General features: G+C 34.8%; 1 protein-coding gene across 8 annotated transcripts in view; it reads left to right on the plus strand.

Moving 5' to 3' along the window:
• LOC117792141 (G protein-activated inward rectifier potassium channel 3) overlaps positions 1 to 20,816 on the plus strand; it is a 29,608-nt gene that overhangs the window by 3,574 nt on the left and 5,218 nt on the right. The window contains exons 1-2 of one of the 8 annotated variants that reach the window (XM_034632141.1): positions 5,630 to 6,087; positions 7,125 to 7,755. In XM_034632141.1, the coding sequence (XP_034488032.1) occupies positions 7,334 to 7,755 (422 nt within the window). In that variant the 5' untranslated portion in view covers positions 5,630 to 6,087; positions 7,125 to 7,333. Of the gene's footprint in view, positions 1 to 5,629; positions 6,088 to 6,330; positions 6,346 to 7,124; positions 7,756 to 12,312; positions 13,637 to 18,596; positions 19,322 to 20,816 lie in introns of those variants that run through there. The other 7 variants (XM_034632144.1, XM_034632143.1, XM_034632142.1 and 4 more) reach the window with 7 other exon arrangements.

Below are 20,816 nucleotides of genomic sequence, written 5' to 3' on the forward strand. Positions count from 1 at the left end.
TTATTTATAAAAGCAATCGTTACTAATATTAATAAACAGTAGATGATTAAATCTTGTGGTGCTGGGATGTTGAATAAATAACTGTAAGGTATTTAAAGTAAAGTAAATTATTTAAAGAAAAGTTACCATAAAATAAAAACGGTCCTGTAAGATAAAAGGAAGTCTGCCAAAAAGCAGCTTAAAGCATGGACAGAGTTGTCACCTTCTATCTGTTATACATGAATACTTTGCATAAAATTTGCATTCACACAAAGCCTTAAGGATTTAGACTTTAGATTGTTTGCCACACTATGCGTGCAACAAACAAGGTCATAGACACATGCCACATATCGTTGAACATCGCGTTGAAGGTGAATGCGCTTATGGCAGCTCTGGCAGGGATACTCTGTCTCTTTGAACTACTTGAATTGTTGAGGCGGGTCAGGGCAACATAAATTTATTGCCACTTTATTGGAGCGCTCAACTTTGAACCAAAGCGAACACAATATTTTGTCAGGGATACTGCACAACTATTGTTGACCTTTCATTTCGATTTAACCTTGCACTGCTTGACCCTCCATTCATCTTACCCCCCGCTGTTGTCGCAATGATGCGTTAAATCGCTGACAACTGTATAAATATCCCGAGTGCTTTGTCCCGAATGATGATGGTCAACATACGCATTTAACAATAACAAATGTTGTAAAATGTGATGGATAGATACATTAGACATTGATCTTGTTCATGGTTTATGGTTTATGTGGGCGATGAGCTGGGAAAGGAGGGGGTCGATAGAAAAGAGGAAAAACATATTGTAGATGCGGCAGTTGAGAATGAATTTGTCTTTACAATTAATATAATAAAATAAAGTAAAGATAAAAGAACTATAAAACAGCTGGAATTTTTTATAATATATTCTTTTCTCTACTTTATTTGCAACATTTTAATCAGTTTAAATATGCGAAAGTGTCAGTTTAAAAATTGTGACTTATATCAGCAGACTTTCTAGTATACCTCAAAGTAATACAACAAAAGTTCCCAGATAACTCTTAGTTCGTAAATTATGCCTGCATTGGCCACAAATATTTATAAATAAGTAAGAGATACACACATATATAGACTGAAGTCGAGTCAACAAAATGTCATGCGACCAGAGAGTCAGATATAGTCGGATAGATATGGAATCAGAGAACTTAAGCAACTTGACAGGCACGAGTTTAAATTTATGGAACAGCTTTTCTGGTCTCAACTTGGGCAAATAGACAAATAGGGAAATTGCAGCCATTTTGAAATTTTTTAAATATTATTATACATTGCATAACCTTAAACCAAACTCATTTGATCATATTAAATTCAAATTTATTGAGATTTTTCATTTCATTTATATCAATTTGCTAACAGTAATTCATTTTCCCAAGCTTAAAGTTTGTTAAACTGATTAGCACTTAGGTTTATGTTTATTATAGTATTTTTGGACTCGTATATCCCGACATCTATCTTGTGACAGTGACTTGATAAACTGCAAGAGTCGATGTGGGCGTATGTTATTCTTATTCAAATTGATAAAGAAAGTAACTTGATGATAGGCTTATCATATCTTTGATTTAATATTCTGAATAAACTCAAATATCCACCTGGAAATCTAGTCACCTCTTTTCTACAAAAATATCAAGAGCTGTATAAATTCAAAGTAGACAATCGATTTGAGGCGTTAATAACTATATATCTAAGTATAACCAAGCAGTGCCAAATGGCTGAATTTCGTGGATCAAGAAAACGTAATTATGACGAATCGTCTGAGATAGAACTCCAGAGAAAGCGTATCAAACTAACCAATTTAAACATTGATAATGAACATTTAAATAATTGTAATCAAGCTGATAGCAATGATCATAATAAGAATTGCATATTGAAGCAGGCCAAAATGGGAGCCGGATATGAACAGATTTTAGAGTATAAGCCGGATTTGAGTATGGAACAGAATCCTTATTATTATAAAGCAAATAAAATTCTACACGATTTGCACATGGATTATGTTAGACGCAATAATTCTTAGTCATATTTATTATGTGTATTGTATTTGTATCTACTTTATAAACTCTCTATCTATCTATTATATCTATCTACATAGAGGGAACGCGTGTCCCAAGAAATTAAACGTCTTTAATTGACTTGAATAAATATTATTGAAGTTTAAACCATCTTATATATTATAATTAGAATAGCATATATTCTTACGATTTATTTTTTCGAACTTATTCTATCGGTTTCAGTATAGCAATTAAAAAAAATTAAATTAAAATTTTCAAAATGATATGGAACGATGATTTCAATTTATTTTAAAATGTATTTAAATATTTTAAAGCTATAATAAACCTTGAAATTTTTTAGATTATAATCTATAGTATTTATCAAAATATGATTTAAGTTTGACAGTTTTCTTTGCATAGATCTTTGATTTTCTCTAAAATAGAAAAAAGTAAGGAAGGACATGCTCATGTCTATTGGCATTTTAGAGGTGAAAATTACGTGCCAGCTGTTTGGGTACGTGGTTTATCGAAGTTAGAAGACGTAAAACCTTGAATAATCCTGCAGCTGGCATGCAAATGAATGAATTGTCCCAGTTAAGTGAGACAGCCACGTCTTCGAGCAGGTTCAATAACCACAGAAACAAATAGAGGTCAGCAGTGGCACAAGGCCAGAGAGAGGTAATAGGGAGTAAGAAATAGGAGCAGTACCTGGAAGGAGAGGTGGAAATTTTACCTGCTTAATATGGAGGATAGAATCACTTGGTTGAAAACGTTGCTGTATATGACGTTGATGTCTATTGCAGAGTCTCAAAGAAATTCCAACCTGAAGTCCAGCTGCAATCACGTTGGTGAGCCATGCACCTGTTCTCTTTGCCCTTCTCCTGTCCCCTCCTGATTCCGGTTACGTGCCTCGCTTGCAATTCATTGCATTTATTGCCCAAGGACTCAGAGCGGAGACATATGTACTCTAAAAATAAGCCAACTGCGTCAAAATGTTTAAGTCTGTCCAAGAATTAGGTCGCACAAAGTATGCAACAAATTATTCAATGCTTTAAAATAAATACCGTTATGGAGATTTAAGCGGCAACACGTGTAAGCACATTCATTTCAGACGTACATCGCCTCTCCACGTGTCCGTCTTATGAGTATGAGTTATTTTTGGACCAACTTGATGTGTTTATGCTAATAATATCCATTTCTGAGCATAATCCTCTTCCCACGTCTAAGTTACTTTGACGCCACTTTTTGGCCAATTACCGACGGATTGACAAAAAGCGTCACGTCCTTGAGGACTTCAAGAGATACTCAAGTAACATACGCGTGTTTTCGTTTTCGTTATAGTGTACTTTGCATTTGTTGCTTGTTTTGAATTTCTGTGATAATTATTCAATATCGCCCCTATTACTCTCTTACTATAAAAGTATAAACTGGCAATCATCAACTATTTTGTTGCCGACATTTCTGCATATAGTATATACTGAGAAACACTTAAATATAAATGCAAGTGAATAATGAGCAATTGACGTCACTCGAAGAGCGTATTTTAAAGCTCACAAAGAATAATTGCGATGTATGAGAGAATACTTATATGAACTATTGAAGAACATTGAGTTCATTACGTGTCGATGTTATGTAAATTTTATATGGAATTGAAAGAAATTTATTAGCAATAAAATGATTCTCAAATACTCTGCATTTGCAATTAAACATTTACGTACTATATATCATTTTAAGTATAGTAGACACAGATTCAAGCACTTATTCATATTATTAATAAAACATATTTAAAAGTTTGTATAACAATGCTAATAAAATTAAAATATATGAAACTCTTCAGGTATAGGGTATTATCCAGTCGATCACACCCTAGTATACTTGCTTAAATATGCTCCAATTAAATTTACATGAGTTTTTAGCAAATCGATGTCGAGCTGAAAATTCCGTATTTATTTATTGTAACAACGTGTCGCATAATGAGTGTAATGTGAATATAATGTGAATGTGAGGGAATTTATTCAATGTATTCCAATTATTGTAATCGTTATTACATTCGAGTATCTCAATCATTTTGCATAGCACTTTGATTTATTTTATTATTCGTTTGTAATATGAATAGCACGAATATGAGAATGAATCACAACCATTCGCTGTAATTTCCATCACTGTTGTTGTTATTATTGTTTTTGCTGTTCAGTTATTGTATTATTATTCTCTTTGTCCAGCTATTTACAAGCAAATGATTTGTATACAAAGCATGTGACACCTTACACTTTACACTAATTGTGTTTGCATTCAAATTCTGAGGAAACAATTACTAAAGCATTGAGATATACCAAGTTTAGGTCGAGGGTCAAAGTGATACGTTATAGTGAAGAAATTATATGGATAAATAAGTAAAGCTTTAAGCTATTTCTAGTTCTATTTTATTAAAATCCTTAAATATTTTACTGACAAATTTTATTTACTGTAATGTCGAAGAATTGTATGAAGATTGGCTTGAGTAACAATAGTAGGATATTTTTTAAATGCTTAAGATTTAATGATTTTCAATTCCTTTTTAAGCAGTATTCCTAAGTGTTTCTACTAAAAATGCAACTTCAACAGCTAAGCCGTTTAAAAAGTTTGAATAAATATAATTTTTCTTCAAGTTCAAGGATATATTCACGTACACGGTTATTTGATATACCCGTCTTTACATAGAGTAAACAAATTGACTATATGTGTGGCTGCTAAGCCAATCAGAAACAGGAAAAGTGAAACGGGAAAAACAAACGTGTAATGTGAACTTCACGCTTGATGTTTGCCAAAGCGAGAAAAGAAATGGCAGAGCGAGAGAGACAGATGGTAACTAAATAATGATTAAGCGAAGCTTCTTTTGCACAGTGTGACAAATTTATGATCAGCTTTTTATCAAACGCTGTCAACACCTGTCCAACTTTTATCAACTTACAACACTAATAAATAAATATTTTGGTGTTAGTAGAAGTGGCAAGTTGATCAATTTATGGCGTTGACGTTTTGATTGATTATCTAGGGTAATTTTTGTGTCATGTGGAATGATGTGATCAGTTCGACTGATTTGGCTGGCTGACGTGCTACAACTTTTGCGCACTGCACGATTCAAAGATCAGGTTGTTGTTGCTGTTATTGCTGTTCGAAAAAGCACTGCATACTTTGCGGGTGAGCGAAAGGAGTTGCGCCTGGCGTGCAGCTTTTTGTCGGGTTGGCAACAACAACCGGTTCTCTCGTTGAGCTTTTTCCGTCTGTATTTGAGTTTATTTTTTGTTTTGTTTTTCGTTTTCGCATGAAATCTCGGCATCTCAATTGATGACTATTACTCGGGCTGTCAGTTGGCCAGCGTCGGCGGCGGTGTTCTGACACTTTTGGATTTGGCATGCTGAAACAGGCAGAATTACAAAAGCAACAGCTACAAACAAGAACAATAAGAAAAAAGCTAAAACAAAGAACAAGCCGACCAAACCAAACAACGAGAATGCCAACAACAACAAAATACTACAAATGCCGAAGCCAAAGCCAAAGCCGAGACGATGCCGATGCCGATGGCGATGCCAACGACGACGACGACGCCGACGCAGCGCCGACGCGAACGCGGACGCCTCGTTTGCCAACTCGATAAAAGTGTGTGCTAGATGACGCTACCGTTACCGGTCGTGATTGTTTTTGTTTTTGTTTTTGTTGCTGCTGCCGTTGCTGCTGCTGCTGCTGCGGCTGCTGCTCACTTTTGGATAATAAAACTGGCAACGAGCACTCGAGCGCCAAGTTAATTTGCAAACGCTGCTCATACGCTGCGGAGGCAAGAAGCAAAGCCAAAATAGCAAAAAAAAAAAAAACAAACGCCTCCGGTCCCCAAGTTTCCCGGTAAACCCCTCAAAATCCCCGTAGAACTGCAGAGTGTTGCCAGTGTGCCCAAAGCGCGTGCGTGCTCAGCGTCCAGTTGGACACAGACAGATACAGACAGCAGCATATATACATATAGCAGCAACTACAGTCAGACATCTGACATATTCACAGTCCAAACAAAATAAGCGACAGCAGTCTTCATCTCGTATCGCTCCTAGTAAGTCATATTTTCGAAATTGTTCGGTCTGTTCGGCATTTTGGAGGTCGCGATTTTTGCAGAACGGTTTGTCAGCAACGCTCAACAAGTGTCAATGATTTTAATAATAATAATAAGAGTTAGAATAATAATAGAAATTATACAAATTATATTGACGACTCGCAGCATAATTAAGCAGTAAAATGGTTTTGTGATTTTCGCACGTTTCAAAAGTGAAATCGCTTTAATTTCATCTCATTTTTTAATATTCGGTAAAAAGTAAGCCAACAGCCAATTAAGAAAAAAAAAACACAAAACAAACTTGTATTAGGTTTATTAAACCATTTAATTTCTCAGTGTATGTAAAATTTATGAAAATCAAAAAAAAAAAAAAAGAAAATAAACACACATTTATTTTTAAATGCGTTTTACGAGCATTATTTATAAACAATAACAAAAAGATATAAACACAAGTTAAATATTGTGAAAATTTGGTCAAAAGTGTTTGAAAAATTAACAAAATTAATAATTGACACAGCGTGTCTATTTCTATTTATATGGACGGCAGCTGTGAACAGCTTGAATTAAAGGCTAAAATATAATTCAGTGTTTTTTCAAATCATTTCAAATATTGAATCATAACTCGAAATAAATGCCTATTATCGAGTTCATAATTCTTAATTAATCGTATTAAATAAATATTTATTATATTGCCAACTAGTTTTAATATCAGTGTTAAATTCCTTTGACCCGTTAATAGTTAAGAGTCTTGTCTGAGAACAAGTCCATAAAGAAATCGAAGCAAGATTTGTTAAAAAAATAACGAAATTAAAATAGTAGCAAAACAACAAATGAATGAACCCAAACAATAATAAACAATTATAAATAATAATGTATGAAAATATTTAAGCAAAAATCACCAAATATATTTGAATAGTAACGAGTTTGAGTTGATCAACATTGCTTATGTTTATTGGCCAATTTAATTGGCTTATGAGAGTAAAGCGCAATAAAGTGATGACGATTCCTTAACTGGTTTCATTTCATTTGATTTGCAGAACTTCACAACCAAGTCGTCTCGATGAGTGTGACCAGAGTGCTCAATGCGAAGCCCAAAAGTGCGACCAGCAATTTACACAATTTCCCATTATAACGAATGCCTCAACTCGACAAAGCAACAGCAACAACACCAACAACAACACCAACAACATCTGCATCAAAGACCAAAGTGAGAAAGTATTTAATTCATTTAGATCTTAAGTAGCAAATGACAAATAGAATGATAATGGATAAATCAGAAGCTGTGGGCGAAAATGCCTGGACAAAGTTGCTGGCCGATGAAAAGACCAAGACACCCGTGATTGTCAAAATGGCTAACAACAACAAGGCCGACAGTATGGAGATAACTCCCCTCAATGTGGAACAACTCAATGCAAAAACTGCGGGAAGCATTTCACCGGCTACCATCAGTGCAGGCAGCGTTCCAGATGCACCTCCAGACGGTGCTGTCAATGTGGAGCAGACCTACAATCGCACCGCCACCTATGGATCGGGCATCAATAGCGCCGGCGGTGAATCGAGTGGCAGCGGTACTTTACTCTCCCGCAAGGAATCATTTTTCGGCACTTGTCATAGACAGCTCAGGCGATCCATCAAGGCGGTCAGCGAATCACCCGGACCATTAACCAGGTGAGTTCCGTAACCGAAATTAATTATCTTTCAAGAACCGAAAACCGAAACTGTTGTGTAAATGTTGCAAAGTCAAAGATTTGACAAACTTTCAACTGTCATAACTTGAAGAAAACTGACCCGATTCTCAATCGAAATGCCATTTTGATCATGATTCGGCCTCTTTATTCATACTGCATTTAAATTTTTTGCGCTTAGAAAATTTTATTATTTTTCGACCATCATAGCCATGGCTCAAATTTAATGATAAGGGTCCCCCCTTTGGTATTTTGAAAATTGAAAATTTAAGATCTCACGATTTTACTTTTAATCAACTCTTTATATCGTAATTAGTATAAAACAACACTTTAAACTTGATTCTGAGACCTTTCTTTTTTTTGGTAAAAATCAAGCCAAATTGAACAAAAATTTGGACTTGTAAAGTTGCTAAATCCGCAGTCTGACCATCTTCAAACTGCCATAACTTGATCATAACTGAACCGATTTTCAAGTGGAATGTCATTTTGGTCTTGATTTGGCCTCTTAATTCATTCTGCATTTAAATTTTATTAAATTCTTAAAAAAAAATATTTTCTTCCAAATTCTACTAGGTATTGATTTCGATGCTAAGGGTCCCCCCTTTGAAATTTCGAAAATTCCAAATTTAAAATCTTAAGTTTTTACTTTCAATCAACTCCTTATATAGTAATTAGTATAAAACGACACTTTAAACTTGATTCTGAGGCCTTTCATTTTCTTGTAAAAAATCATGTCAAAATTAAGAAATATTTTAACTTGTAAAGTTGCTAGGTCAGAGGCTTGAGCAACTTTGAACCATCATAGCTCTGGCAAAACTGTACCGATTTTCAAGCGGAATGTCATTTTGATCATGGTTTGGCATCTGAATTTAGTCTGCATTCAAATATTATTAAATTCGTTCAAAAAAATTTTCTCCTTCGATCTAGTTATTTACTTCGATGTCATAATTATTATAAAATGACAAAATGGATTTGGTATTTCGGTTTGATTATTTGATTATAATACATACTTAATATTTGACAATTATTCGGCAACTCGATTCTCTTATCTTTTTTTTTTTTTAACATATTGATTTTAAACTCGGCTCACAGCTTGGATTTAATTCATTATAATAAACATAAGAATACAATAATTAAATAATATTAAAATTCTTGATATTACAAACATAAAGTAGATAGTAATTATAATAAACATAAAAGTGCATTTAAGCCAGAAAGTTTAAGTTATTGCATCGTATATCATAGCATACTTTTAAGATAATTTTATTTTTGTGTATTTCAACTGATTACAGGGTATTTAGTTGGACTCTATGTGTAACAAATTATCTAAAGAGAAAATTGCGCATACGCCATGTTCGTATGAAACTGGGCCAGGGCTTTTTGCCAAAGATCAGCGAGAGCATTTAAACATTTAAATGTGAAGCAAGTAAAACACTTTCATCTAATTATACTCAATTGTGCTCAATGTAGTTGCTGTAGTTGTTGTTGTTGATGTTGTAGCGAAGGCTTTTACTTGCCAGGTAACAGCTGTTAGCTAGACACAAATATCTACACACCTGTCGCTTGACTTATGATATTGATACTTGAGCTTATCTTTTGTGATATAGTATACAAATGTGGACGACATCATTTGCATAGCGTAAAGTGTATATAGTATAGAATATAGAATATAGAATACAATGTACGATAATGTAATCGGGGGCTTCAAGTCATTTGTGTTCCCGTTCACGTACCGCTCTCGATCCCCATCCCGTTGGCGTCTTTGTCAGCGAGTCAGCGTCATGCGAGCAAAAAGATAAACTTTCAGTTGATTGGATGAATGACAAAATTAAATTATTTTGATTTAAGGCCGTCGGTGGGTGGACAATTAAATGTGATTTCCGCCTGCTGTTCGAGTCGGTTGTAAGTAAGCATTTTGGGATGCCAAAGCAAGTTAGCTTTAATTGGGTTAGACTCGAAATATAAATATGAATATGAATATGGATATATATACCAGACAAGTACTTACTATTTAGTGGCAACTTGAACGCCCCTGACATTACCATGCAAATGTTTTGTTTGTCTGCTTGTTTTCTGGTTTCTTTCCATATCTTTTAGTTCTGAAAAAAACGAGATAAAATTTAAAATCAACGACTCGCATGCCACCTTGGCATTAATTTGCATAAGTAAGTCAACTCTCAATTGTAAATAATTAAGTGATAAACAAATATTTCGGCACAGTTAAAAACTAGAACTCAATGCTAATGCGCATAATTTATGAATTTATTTTCGGTAATTGTTTGCTCATAAGTTAATTAAAAACGTGTTAAACGCCACAACAGCGGCAAAACATTCTCATTCTCAATCTCAGTTATTTTTGGCCAACTGCCAAGGGGGATTTCCTCAAGTGGCAAGCCAGCTGTTGCCGGGGCAACAATTCGTCGCCTATGCCTATTTGTCGTCTGCTGTTTTGCAGTGTAGTGTTGTCCACCTCTAAGATCCACTACATGGTGCTAATGGCAAATGCAAATTGCTCAGTGCTAAATATAGACAATATATGATTGTTGTACTCGTGGTTATTTATGTACGGTTAGTTGTCATGCCAAATAAGCATGCTTGGCCCAAAAACAAATTGATTTGCCCAACGATATATGAGTATTGGTATTTGTTTTGCATATTGGCCATTCAATTCAAGCCAATTGATTGCTTTCTTTTGCCTGCTACTCGAATCATAATCTTTGTCGATTGTTTGTTGACACACTCGGCGTATGATTAATTTTTGGATTTTTAAATTTCTATTGATTTCAGTGACGCGCGAACTTTTTTGATTTCTTTGTTATTGATTGCTTACAAAATGCTAAAATTAATTATGTACGCATAAAAGTATTGACAAACAGGTATTTTGAAGTTTTTTTTTGCAAATAGGATCAATATTTTACACTTCTTTTGCTTTAAAGAAGATTTCTCGATAAGCAATTCAAAAGATTTGCAATGCTGACTCAGCTTGTATATTTTGAAATTGTATTTATTTTTCTCATTTCTTCCTGTTGACTTTTCTGTTGAGTTAAAAGCTTTGGCATAATTGTACCCTGCCTTTGGAACGGGTAGCCCAATTATAAATAATGTTGTTTTAATTGAATGTCTAAGAAGAGCCTTTATAGGGTATCGATAAGTAGAGCACTTATATTATTTAAAAAGTGTTTCGAAGAATCTTATTTAGTAAACTTTTAAGTCTATATTTATGCCACTGTTAAGTAGACACTGTTAATGTCCGCATGCTAACGTTATCCAAATGAGGAAATGTTAATAACTCAGTGATTTACAATTACTTGGATAGGATTCTCTTTTTTCTTGAGTTCCTTATTTGATCAGGTGGTCTAGACATATCATTGCGACGGCGAGTATCAACATTTGATTGTAATCTCACATTGTGGCCGTGTGCAAAGTATATTTTTCTATTTTTGTTGTTTTCCTGTACGTAAATATTCTCGCTGATAAGTGTAAATTAAAAATAGGAGATAAAACTGAAAGCGCACCACAAAATTGAAATGCATTATATTAATGGCAGCCTTCTGACGCATTGTTTAAACGTTATGTAGGTACAGTTATCTGCCATCTTGTAGATTTGTCTGGGTTAAAAGTCGTGCCGTTAATCAAGATACATGCATATATTTGCATATAAGTATGTTTGTATGCAGCTGATATAAATGGCGTCCTAATTGGCAACAATGTTTAAGCACGCCCACCGGCCACGCCCCTCGTCGCGATCAGCTGAGTAAAGATCGCAGCTAATTACCTTGGTTTTTGAGTCGTGTCGCAATAGCAGCAATTAAATTATTGAAACAGCCGCCGTTAAGAGTCGTTTCACGTTGTAAATGTTTATATAAATGTTTATATACGTCTTACTGTACTAGTGTATATTATACTCCATACAGTATATTTTGCGTATTAACACTTACATTACGTATACGCGACGTAAGCCCATTTTTTATGAGCTTGCCGACAATTGTCGACGGAGACGGCGACGGAGACGGCGACGTTAACTGCGACTGCGACGACGGAGGCGAGACATTGTGTGAGAGTTAATTGCCTTGATTTAAGAGCCAAGAATAAATGGTTGGATGACTCTTACTCCAAATCTGCAATCATAGCGGCGAAAATTTACAGTTAATTTTGTTTGCGTTTGTCGCTTGGCGAAACGCGCCGGCATTTTTATTATTTTTGTTTTGTGTTATTTTCTTTTTATATTTTCATAGTTTGTTGTTGTCGTTTTTGTCGTTTTGCTTTGTATTTGTGAAGCGAATGAAAAAAAATCAGTTATCAGCTGTTGTATTTCATTTTTGTTTCGCGTTCTCCTTTTGCGACGTCCGCGCACATTTCTTGCCACTGGTTTTGTTGTTGTTGTTGTTGTTCGCTCAGTGTTTGTTTGTGTTTAGCAGCATGCTTTTGTCATTATTGCTGCTGCTGCTGCTGCTATCGGCAGAGACGCGGCGTCTGCTGCTATCGGCTCTTCTACTTGATACTTGAAATTGAAATAAAAAGCAACAACGCTGTCAACTGAGCATTTCAGTTTGGGTTCAGCCGTCTTCGCAGAAAGTAATACACCTGCGCTAAGAGACCAACGACGTCAACGTCAACGACAACGACGCGCGCTCGTTCTCTGCCTGCCGTCCGCTCTCTGTATCTGTATCTCTCTCACTGGCTGTATTCATCTCTTCTACGTATCTCGTGTTCAGCTCGTTGCACGATCGACAGAGAGAGAGAGAGAAACTGTTAAGTTATTTTAACGCATGTTACATGCAACGTCAGTTGCAAATGAGACGCCGCTTAAATAATTACAAACGGACAATCGTTTAATAATAGAAATAATATAATAAAATATACCGTTACGTTGAAAAACGGTAACATCAATAAAACATAAATAGTTCCGCACTGTCGCCGCAATTTCGACGTCGGCCGGAACAACCGTCGCTGTGCAAATAATGCGCGTTTTTGTATATTTCAAAATCAAAACCATATTCGCCTTTCCAACCACAAAAAGAACGCATTTCTGATAAAGAGCGAACTGTTAAGTATTCGCTTTGTGTGATTTAAAGAGTGCTGGTAAATAACAACAAATACAAATTCAAATACAACAAAAACAACAACGACAACATCAATAAGCAATTCAACAATATTAACAAAAAAATATCCGCTTCGTAAATTCCCATACTTAACCAAAGTACCAGATCCAGCGATAACGTCACCCACGGGGTCCAGTATTATAAAATATAAACAAAAAAACAAGTGCTCGAATCTTTTGTTTCTAAATACAAATATCAATTATTATAATTGTAATTCATTCTGTGCTCTGTTGTGCTGTGTTGTTGCTTGTCGCATCAACGTCAAGGTTGTAACAGGAGCGGAGAGCAAGAGCCAAAGCTGAGAGCTTTTTATTTTTTTTGCCAGCCGCTCGACCGAGGAGGAGCTGTCATCCGTCAACATACACACACACACAAATACACACATATAAATAAGCATATTTCGTCTCTGTATTGCTGTCGCCTCTGCTGCTGCTGCCGACTACGCTGCTGCTGCTATTGCCCGTCCGTTACATTTTAGTCGCCGTCGCGTCAGCGACGCCGCGTGTTGTCGCCGCGTTTTCGCCGACCTCAAAAAATACAAAATAAAACAAAACTAAAACTATACAAAAACACATCGTTACATACAATAAGAGAGACAAATATACATATACAAATATATATATTAAAACAGTTTGCGCTGTTGTATAACGCACGCGTGTGTGCATTGAATTTAAATCGTCTCGAAATTTGCACGCATTTCCTTTTGGGCAACATGAAGCGACTGATGACCTGGGAGCGGGATCTTGTCGATGCGATGTACGAGTAAGTTGTACACATACAATAACACCGCCATACTTCAAAAGATACACTCGGAAAAATAAATCAAGACTTCCGCACTTAAACAGGGGTATTCCAGTGCAAAACGGACTCAAGTTCGCTTTTCGCACAGTACAGAACATTGTCATTTTGAGCTTATTAGTACAAAAAACCTCCGTCTTTTTGTAGATATCTTAACAAAACTCACAGATTATATCAAGCATGGTCTTATACATAGCTTTTTCATATAGCAGTCATAGTTAACATTTTAAATTTAATATCAATTCATACCACATTTTTCAATTTAAGTACTCATAACAAAACAGCGTAAGGACGTACCTAATTTTACGATGGCTTTTTTTGAGTGTACTTTAACTGTTTGCTTATTGTGTCTCGCTAAATGATTTCATTTATCAAATACATATATGTATGTAATTACTTATAAGTAGTAGTGCAGGTTTTCAAGTGCATTGTTTTGTTTTGATTTGTTTTGCAATGTTGATGCATGTCACTCCTTAAGCAACAAACTTGTTTCAATTGCATTGAACTCAAGACTTCGAATTCGACTTCGACTCTAGATTGCCGGTGAACTTGTAGCTAAAGAGGCAAACACATAAATTGTGTAAAGTACAGTGCAACAGATGCCAAAAAGTCTATGTTTTATAATACCGAATACCGAATACCGAATACAAAGCATGGCATGAGAATGCGCAGCCCAAACATTGCATGGCAACAAAAACATAAGCAGCGAGCAAGCTCTTATACTGCAGCAGCTGCTGATGCTGTCGGTCTGTATTTATAAGAGTGCCATCAAAACAAACCGATAACGCATGCATTCCACGTTGCCTGCGCCGCTGCCGGTCGCTCAGCACACTGTACTCCATTCTCTCACACCCACGCCAGCACTTACGTTCTCTCAAACGCCCTCTCTTTGCTCTCAGAGTGCGCTATGGCCTCAGGAAGTTTTGACATTCGGCTCATTCACACACGCATTGAACGTTTGCCGTGTGGAAATGAGATAGGGGTAGAGGTATAGGGGTAACGGCAGACGAGGCTCTTTTTATGTCGCTTGCGGAATTTAAATGCCGGTATTTACCTTTATAAATAAATTAGAGGCCGGTAGAAATGCCTGTAGCTCAATTTGTTACCAATTTGTTAAGCTGTGAATCGAAAGGCTTTAAAGTATTTCAAGCTACTGCACACTTATTTGTTTACTCAATTTATATAGTATGTAAATATATCATATCTAAATCGACTGCTATATACAATTGTTGTCAGTGTCTATATTAAGTCATTTTTTGTACTTGCATATAGATAATATCTCAAGGCTTACAGATAAGTAATTGTACAAACATATGTGACAAGACTGGTCAATTAACACTTTAACCCATTTTATAGCACAGTTTCACTTGACTTATAATGAATAAAATCCATTTAAGATTCGCAATACGCCAACCAGAAAAGACATATTTATAAATCAAGCTTTTGTGTCGGACTGCTGACTGTACACGTTTAATGCCCACGTCTGTGCATGCCATCCCATAAGTAACTGACATATTGAAGGTGTATTGAAAGTGCACGATTTTGCATTGTATATAACCCCTGTCTTTCTGTAAATGCCACCTCGTGAAGCTTTCAAGGTATATAGCATTGTAATTTACACATGTAAATACCTATGTCTCTGTAAATATCTCTATATATACCTGAGCGAAATCGTATTCAATCTTCTATACAGTTCGTTGAAGTTGTTTCAGTCTTTATGCAGACTGTACCATATTTCTTTTTTTTTTTGTTTTTGCAACTCGCTTGCTTTTTGGAGATGTAGAAAGCGTGTAGTCATTAGCTTAACTAACGGCGCATGTGGATGATCATTTTAAGCAGGTGCCTTTAATGTTTCAAGCAGCTGACAACTCTCGGTCTCTGTCACATGCCATACCATACTATATATGAACATATATAGTACAAGTATACTCTTGGTATTTACCCGGCTTATTAAGCGGGTGTTTACTTTTCTGTATTATTTACAAGCAAGCGCGAGACTGCGACAACTTAAGCAGATAAAAAACCATACAAAATAATGTCGACCATGACCAAATCATGTTGATAAGATCCGCAAATGTCTCATCCAATATTGCGCATTTATTAGCGCTTCTCCGGAGGTGTGGAAGTGGAACTGGGCCTTAAAAAAAAAGCCTGTGTCTGGGAACTGGAAAGTGGAGACGGAGCCCTTAAGTATGACTCATTAAAAGAGGCCGCTCAAGCGACACGCTTATTGAGCATGTCATGCGACAGATACATCTACATTTACAGATACAGATACTCATAAATATATATATCAGCAAATATAGATACTTAGCTTGTTTGTGTATTTAAGTTGGAGTATTCACATTTATGAGCAACGTTAAACACATTTTTCGGCGAATTGTGCCTGATGTTAATAACTTAAACAAACTCTGGCTTATTCCCTTAACTTTTCCATTTAAATTTCGGCAGTTTCGTTTAACCATATTTTGCATTTCAGACATATTTGACATTTTTCACTTAGTACGTCTTATTCGCTAATTGTTTTAAATATTTATGGTGGAAAATCACCAGACTAAAGTCGAAATATCATTGCTAATTTTATGCTACATTCATTATCTCTCTCTTTTTTCTGCTCGCATGAATTTGGCGTGACGAAAAAGTCAAGATTAGCCGAATATATAAACGATTTTATTAATAGACTTGAGCTCTGACCAAACGCACAAGATAAAACTTGATTAAAGTTATGAGAATTAGCAGGAAATACTACTTAACTTAAGTTGGGTTAAATTTAACTTTTTATCAATATTTAAGCTGAGGATATTTAAATGTTATCAATATTATTATTATATAATATAATTATATTAACCTAAAGATCAAACCATGATCATAATAATATTTTTAACGCAAATCTGCTATGATTTTATTGAGTTATGATAGTAGAAAATCAAGAAGAAAAGAGAATAATTAGATCATTCCTTAAGTGATCTATTTTAAAATTAGAACTACTCTAAAAACCTGCTTTTATTTATGCTCCAATGAACTAGAACACCAAAACTATTTATGTACACAATTAACCGAGAGTTCTTTGAACTCTTCGGGCACAATCGCAATGTGGAGGCATTACAAGGCCAGGTCTCATATCTATGTTGACTGGAGAACTGATGGCTTAGTTGGACGCGTTGTCACTTGCTTAGTTTTTATGGCCATAAAATCCATAAAAACAAGTATTAAACGGCTACTGTTTGTCGCTCTTAAAGTTGGTCACATTTTAGTCATAATTATGAATACATATTAAATTTAGTACATATTCATAAGTATAAGTATATGTCTCATCGCTATCAACACTTGACTACAAGTTATTGGCCCAGATGCGTCACGGTATTGACGTCACAACGGTTACAGAACTATTGACCGACTGTACGATAAACCCTATCAACTTCTTCGCTAATTAAAAAACCAACTCAGGTACGTTTCGTTCATATTAAAAATTGTTACTCATGAATCTATAAAGCGGGTACTTTCCTGACGTTTCTTTATTGACGCTATTGCCGCAAGGTAATTTTTAGTTTCATGATAAATACCGGCGATTAGATATATGTAGGTCTAAAGAGGGTCTTCCGATTGTAGCACACACTTGAGTTACGACAGCTAACAAAGGTTTGACCAAGCATACATTTGATTGATGGGAATCCTAGGTGTAAACGAGCAAAACCATAAATATGCAAAAATTCAATTGCTTATTATTTGCCTCGAGATCCAAGATTGATCGTGCATAAATTCGGAAATAACTTTACGACATAAATTATACGATCATTGACTCGATAATAACTTTACGACACAAGTTATACGGTCAACTTATTTCACAATCGATTAGAATTAATAGGCAGTCCTCTTTTAATTCCACTTGTTGATGAAATCTGTGAGTTTCTTGAATGATCGTGAATATGTTTGAATTAATCTAATCATACGAGCGATACGATCACACATATTAAGAATTTCACAAACAATTAGCGTAACAATTTCAATTGCTAATTTCTCTAAGATCTTAGTTACAATATATTCAGATTAATGTTATAATAAAAGTTATACAATTATTACGATCAGGTTATACGGAACAAGCCTCCTTTATGAGTATTGGGATCTGGTGCTATTTTTATTCGACCAAAACCAAAAGCTCTCACTTTGTTAATCGCTTTTGTATAGATATTGGGCGGAATGAACCGGTTAGAGGGTGCTGCTATACAGCAATGCCGAATATAGAGTATATATATTTACCTCTATGCTCAAATCTATATGCTTGTGTATATATATGGCGTTATTTCTGCGTTTCAGAAAAATATTTGACAAAAACATATTCACATTCAAATAAATATAAATATATGAATGGATTATATTAGTTATATATATTCGCATTTAAGTGACGTCTTGGAAAAGTTTACGGATCATTACAATGACAAATATATATGCATTTGGGCAGGTACTTTTCTCATTAAAATATAATAATAAAATAAAATAAACTCGAATTATCAGAAATAAATAATAAAAAATAAATCTGGTTTTAGATTTTTTATAGAAAATATTCCTAATGGAACATGTAATTTATCAACAAATAAAAAATGAAAATTCTTGACCATAATCAACAAAACGTGTCAAACATTTGTCATCAAATTGATATAATGATAAAAGTGTGAATGTATAGAGATAATGAGGCAGACATTAGATATTAGACAGCGCTAGATATATGTGTAAGTATGTAAGTATGATAACTGTTTATAGATATATGACATTAGCTGTGTCCATGCCGATCTACATACTCGTATTCGTACTCTTTGTAGTTGAAACATGTGCAATTGGATGGCAACCATACTTGAATGATATTTGTTTTTCGATTCAGAGAGGGAGCGAGAAAGAAAGAGAGAGAGAACATTGAACGAGTACGGCCAGAAAAGAGAGGTGGTATTTTTTGTGTGTAGGGGGATCTGTGGGGTACTTGAACTGCCGCAGCTCGTAATATCCACATAGATATTCTCATTCGCATTCGTATTTGTGTTCGCATTCGTATATTCAGTTCAATTCAGTTGGTAAAATGTTGCTCGATCGTTCGGTTCACATTCGAAAACAGAAACAGAACTATAGGAATATAGACAAGAACAAAAAAAAAAGACTATAAAGCTGATCACATAGATATATATTGCTGAGTTGAAGGGTCTTTGTTCAAGACTAATTGAAAAGTGTTAACAAAATGCTAAGAAATGGCTTAAATAACTTCTTGGGCTGGGGCTACTCGGCTCGTTGTCGCCTGCTGCAGAAGCATTGTCTGTGTTTTATTTTTATAACAATGACAAACTAGAACACAAAAAAAAACGATACGAAACGTTTTTTCACATTACAAAAAAAGGCAAAAATTAAAAAACCAAACGCAATTCAATTCAATATCTTAGCAATAATAACAACAGTATTTTTTCGCCCTCAACGAGTATTTTTAATAATTATAAGTGCGGCTTAAGTGTTTACAATCTTTGCAAAATATCACGAATAAATAATTAAAAAAAAATAACAACAAAAACCAAAAATGTCAGAGTTGCGACGCAGTTTCAGTCGTTTATCGATGATCGTTTATCGGGCAACGCATTCCAGTGAACAATCCTGGCGCGAGGAGCTGCTAAGGTAATATCGATAATTAAGTATATCGATCAATCGTTGATCTCGTTACACCTGTCAACGTTTGACAAATCGATCAATGACGAATCGCATTAATTTGCAAATATGTGACTCAACTCAAGTGATCATTTGCCTAGAAAATACCTACATATATAAAAAATTCAATTTAAACAAGTGTTTTATCTGTGTGGGCCAGATACTAGTTAGTATATCTTTACCATTTACGTTTATGTAGATCAATGTGTGTACATTTCATTAAAATCCCGCTACAAATATTTGCATGCAACGCTTTTCCAGTTGCTGTTTACTTGCGATTTCCCAAGGGGAGATTATACAAAGCATAGCTAAAAATATATCTATGTATGCGCATCATCATAGCAAGATATACTAAATTGTAAGAATACATAGAATATATACATATACCATATATACTTTATACATCTGTTTTTCGATATCAACAAACTCAAATAAACTGGCTAAAAGGGGTTTACAACAATGGAACATTTTTAATTCCCAAAACTCAGCAAATTAGCCGATTCACAGTAACAATTTGACCTCATAGATTATAGGATCTATAGACGTCAAATGCAGCTGTAATTTGCATGCAATTGAGTTAACTATAAATTATTCAGCATATATTTTATTTATTCTAAATGTTTTAATAGATTTAAGGATCAAAGAGCATCAGAGGGAATTCTTAATATGTAAATTTAAGTATGTCTAAATGTAAACATGTTTACAGGAATTTTAAGCTAGGTATTTGTCAGTCGATCAGTATCTTTAAGTGCCCATCTAGTTGGTATTTAGCTGTTTAACACGGCGCACACGCTGATCAATGTCCAATGGTGACACTAGCACATTTGCATATGACAGCTCTATCAATAGATTTTTCTAACTACACATACATATATCTTAATGTATATATACCCATAGATCTATACATTTTCAGCTGACTTTTGGCATTTGGCTCTTGGCAATGCACATGTATAAACAAATCATGCAGAAAACATATAGAAATGTCTAGTGTTGTCTACACTGCACTTTTGGTCATGCTTTATATGCTGACATCTACTATATAGCCGTAAAAACTATAGTATAAGATATTTCCAACACTTCTTAAATTGAATATATGCATAACATTAAGTCAAGTGGAAATTGCTTTTGGCATAAATGACGTCAATGATTTTCAACAGATTCTTTCAATAATTTCGGATTCTGATTTTTTTGTTGTGTTCTGTGAATGATCAGGAATCCCGACCTAGGTCAACATTATATAGTCAAGTTACTTTTAAGAATAGCAAACTGCAATTGCAATTATAATTTATTGGCTGTTGGCCAAAATAACTTTTTGGCCTATGGGGGAAACCTTCAGTGATTAGTCGCTACTTTAGCCATGTCTAAGGTCAGTTTTCTTACTTGTTATTGTTTGCTATTGTTATTGTTTTTATCTGTCAGCTAAACATTAATTGCCCGCAATTAACTTACTTCACTTATCTCACTT

Source organism: Drosophila innubila (genome assembly GCF_004354385.1).
Source record: "Drosophila innubila isolate TH190305 chromosome 3R unlocalized genomic scaffold, UK_Dinn_1.0 2_E_3R, whole genome shotgun sequence".
NCBI lineage: Eukaryota > Metazoa > Arthropoda > Insecta > Diptera > Drosophilidae > Drosophila > Drosophila innubila.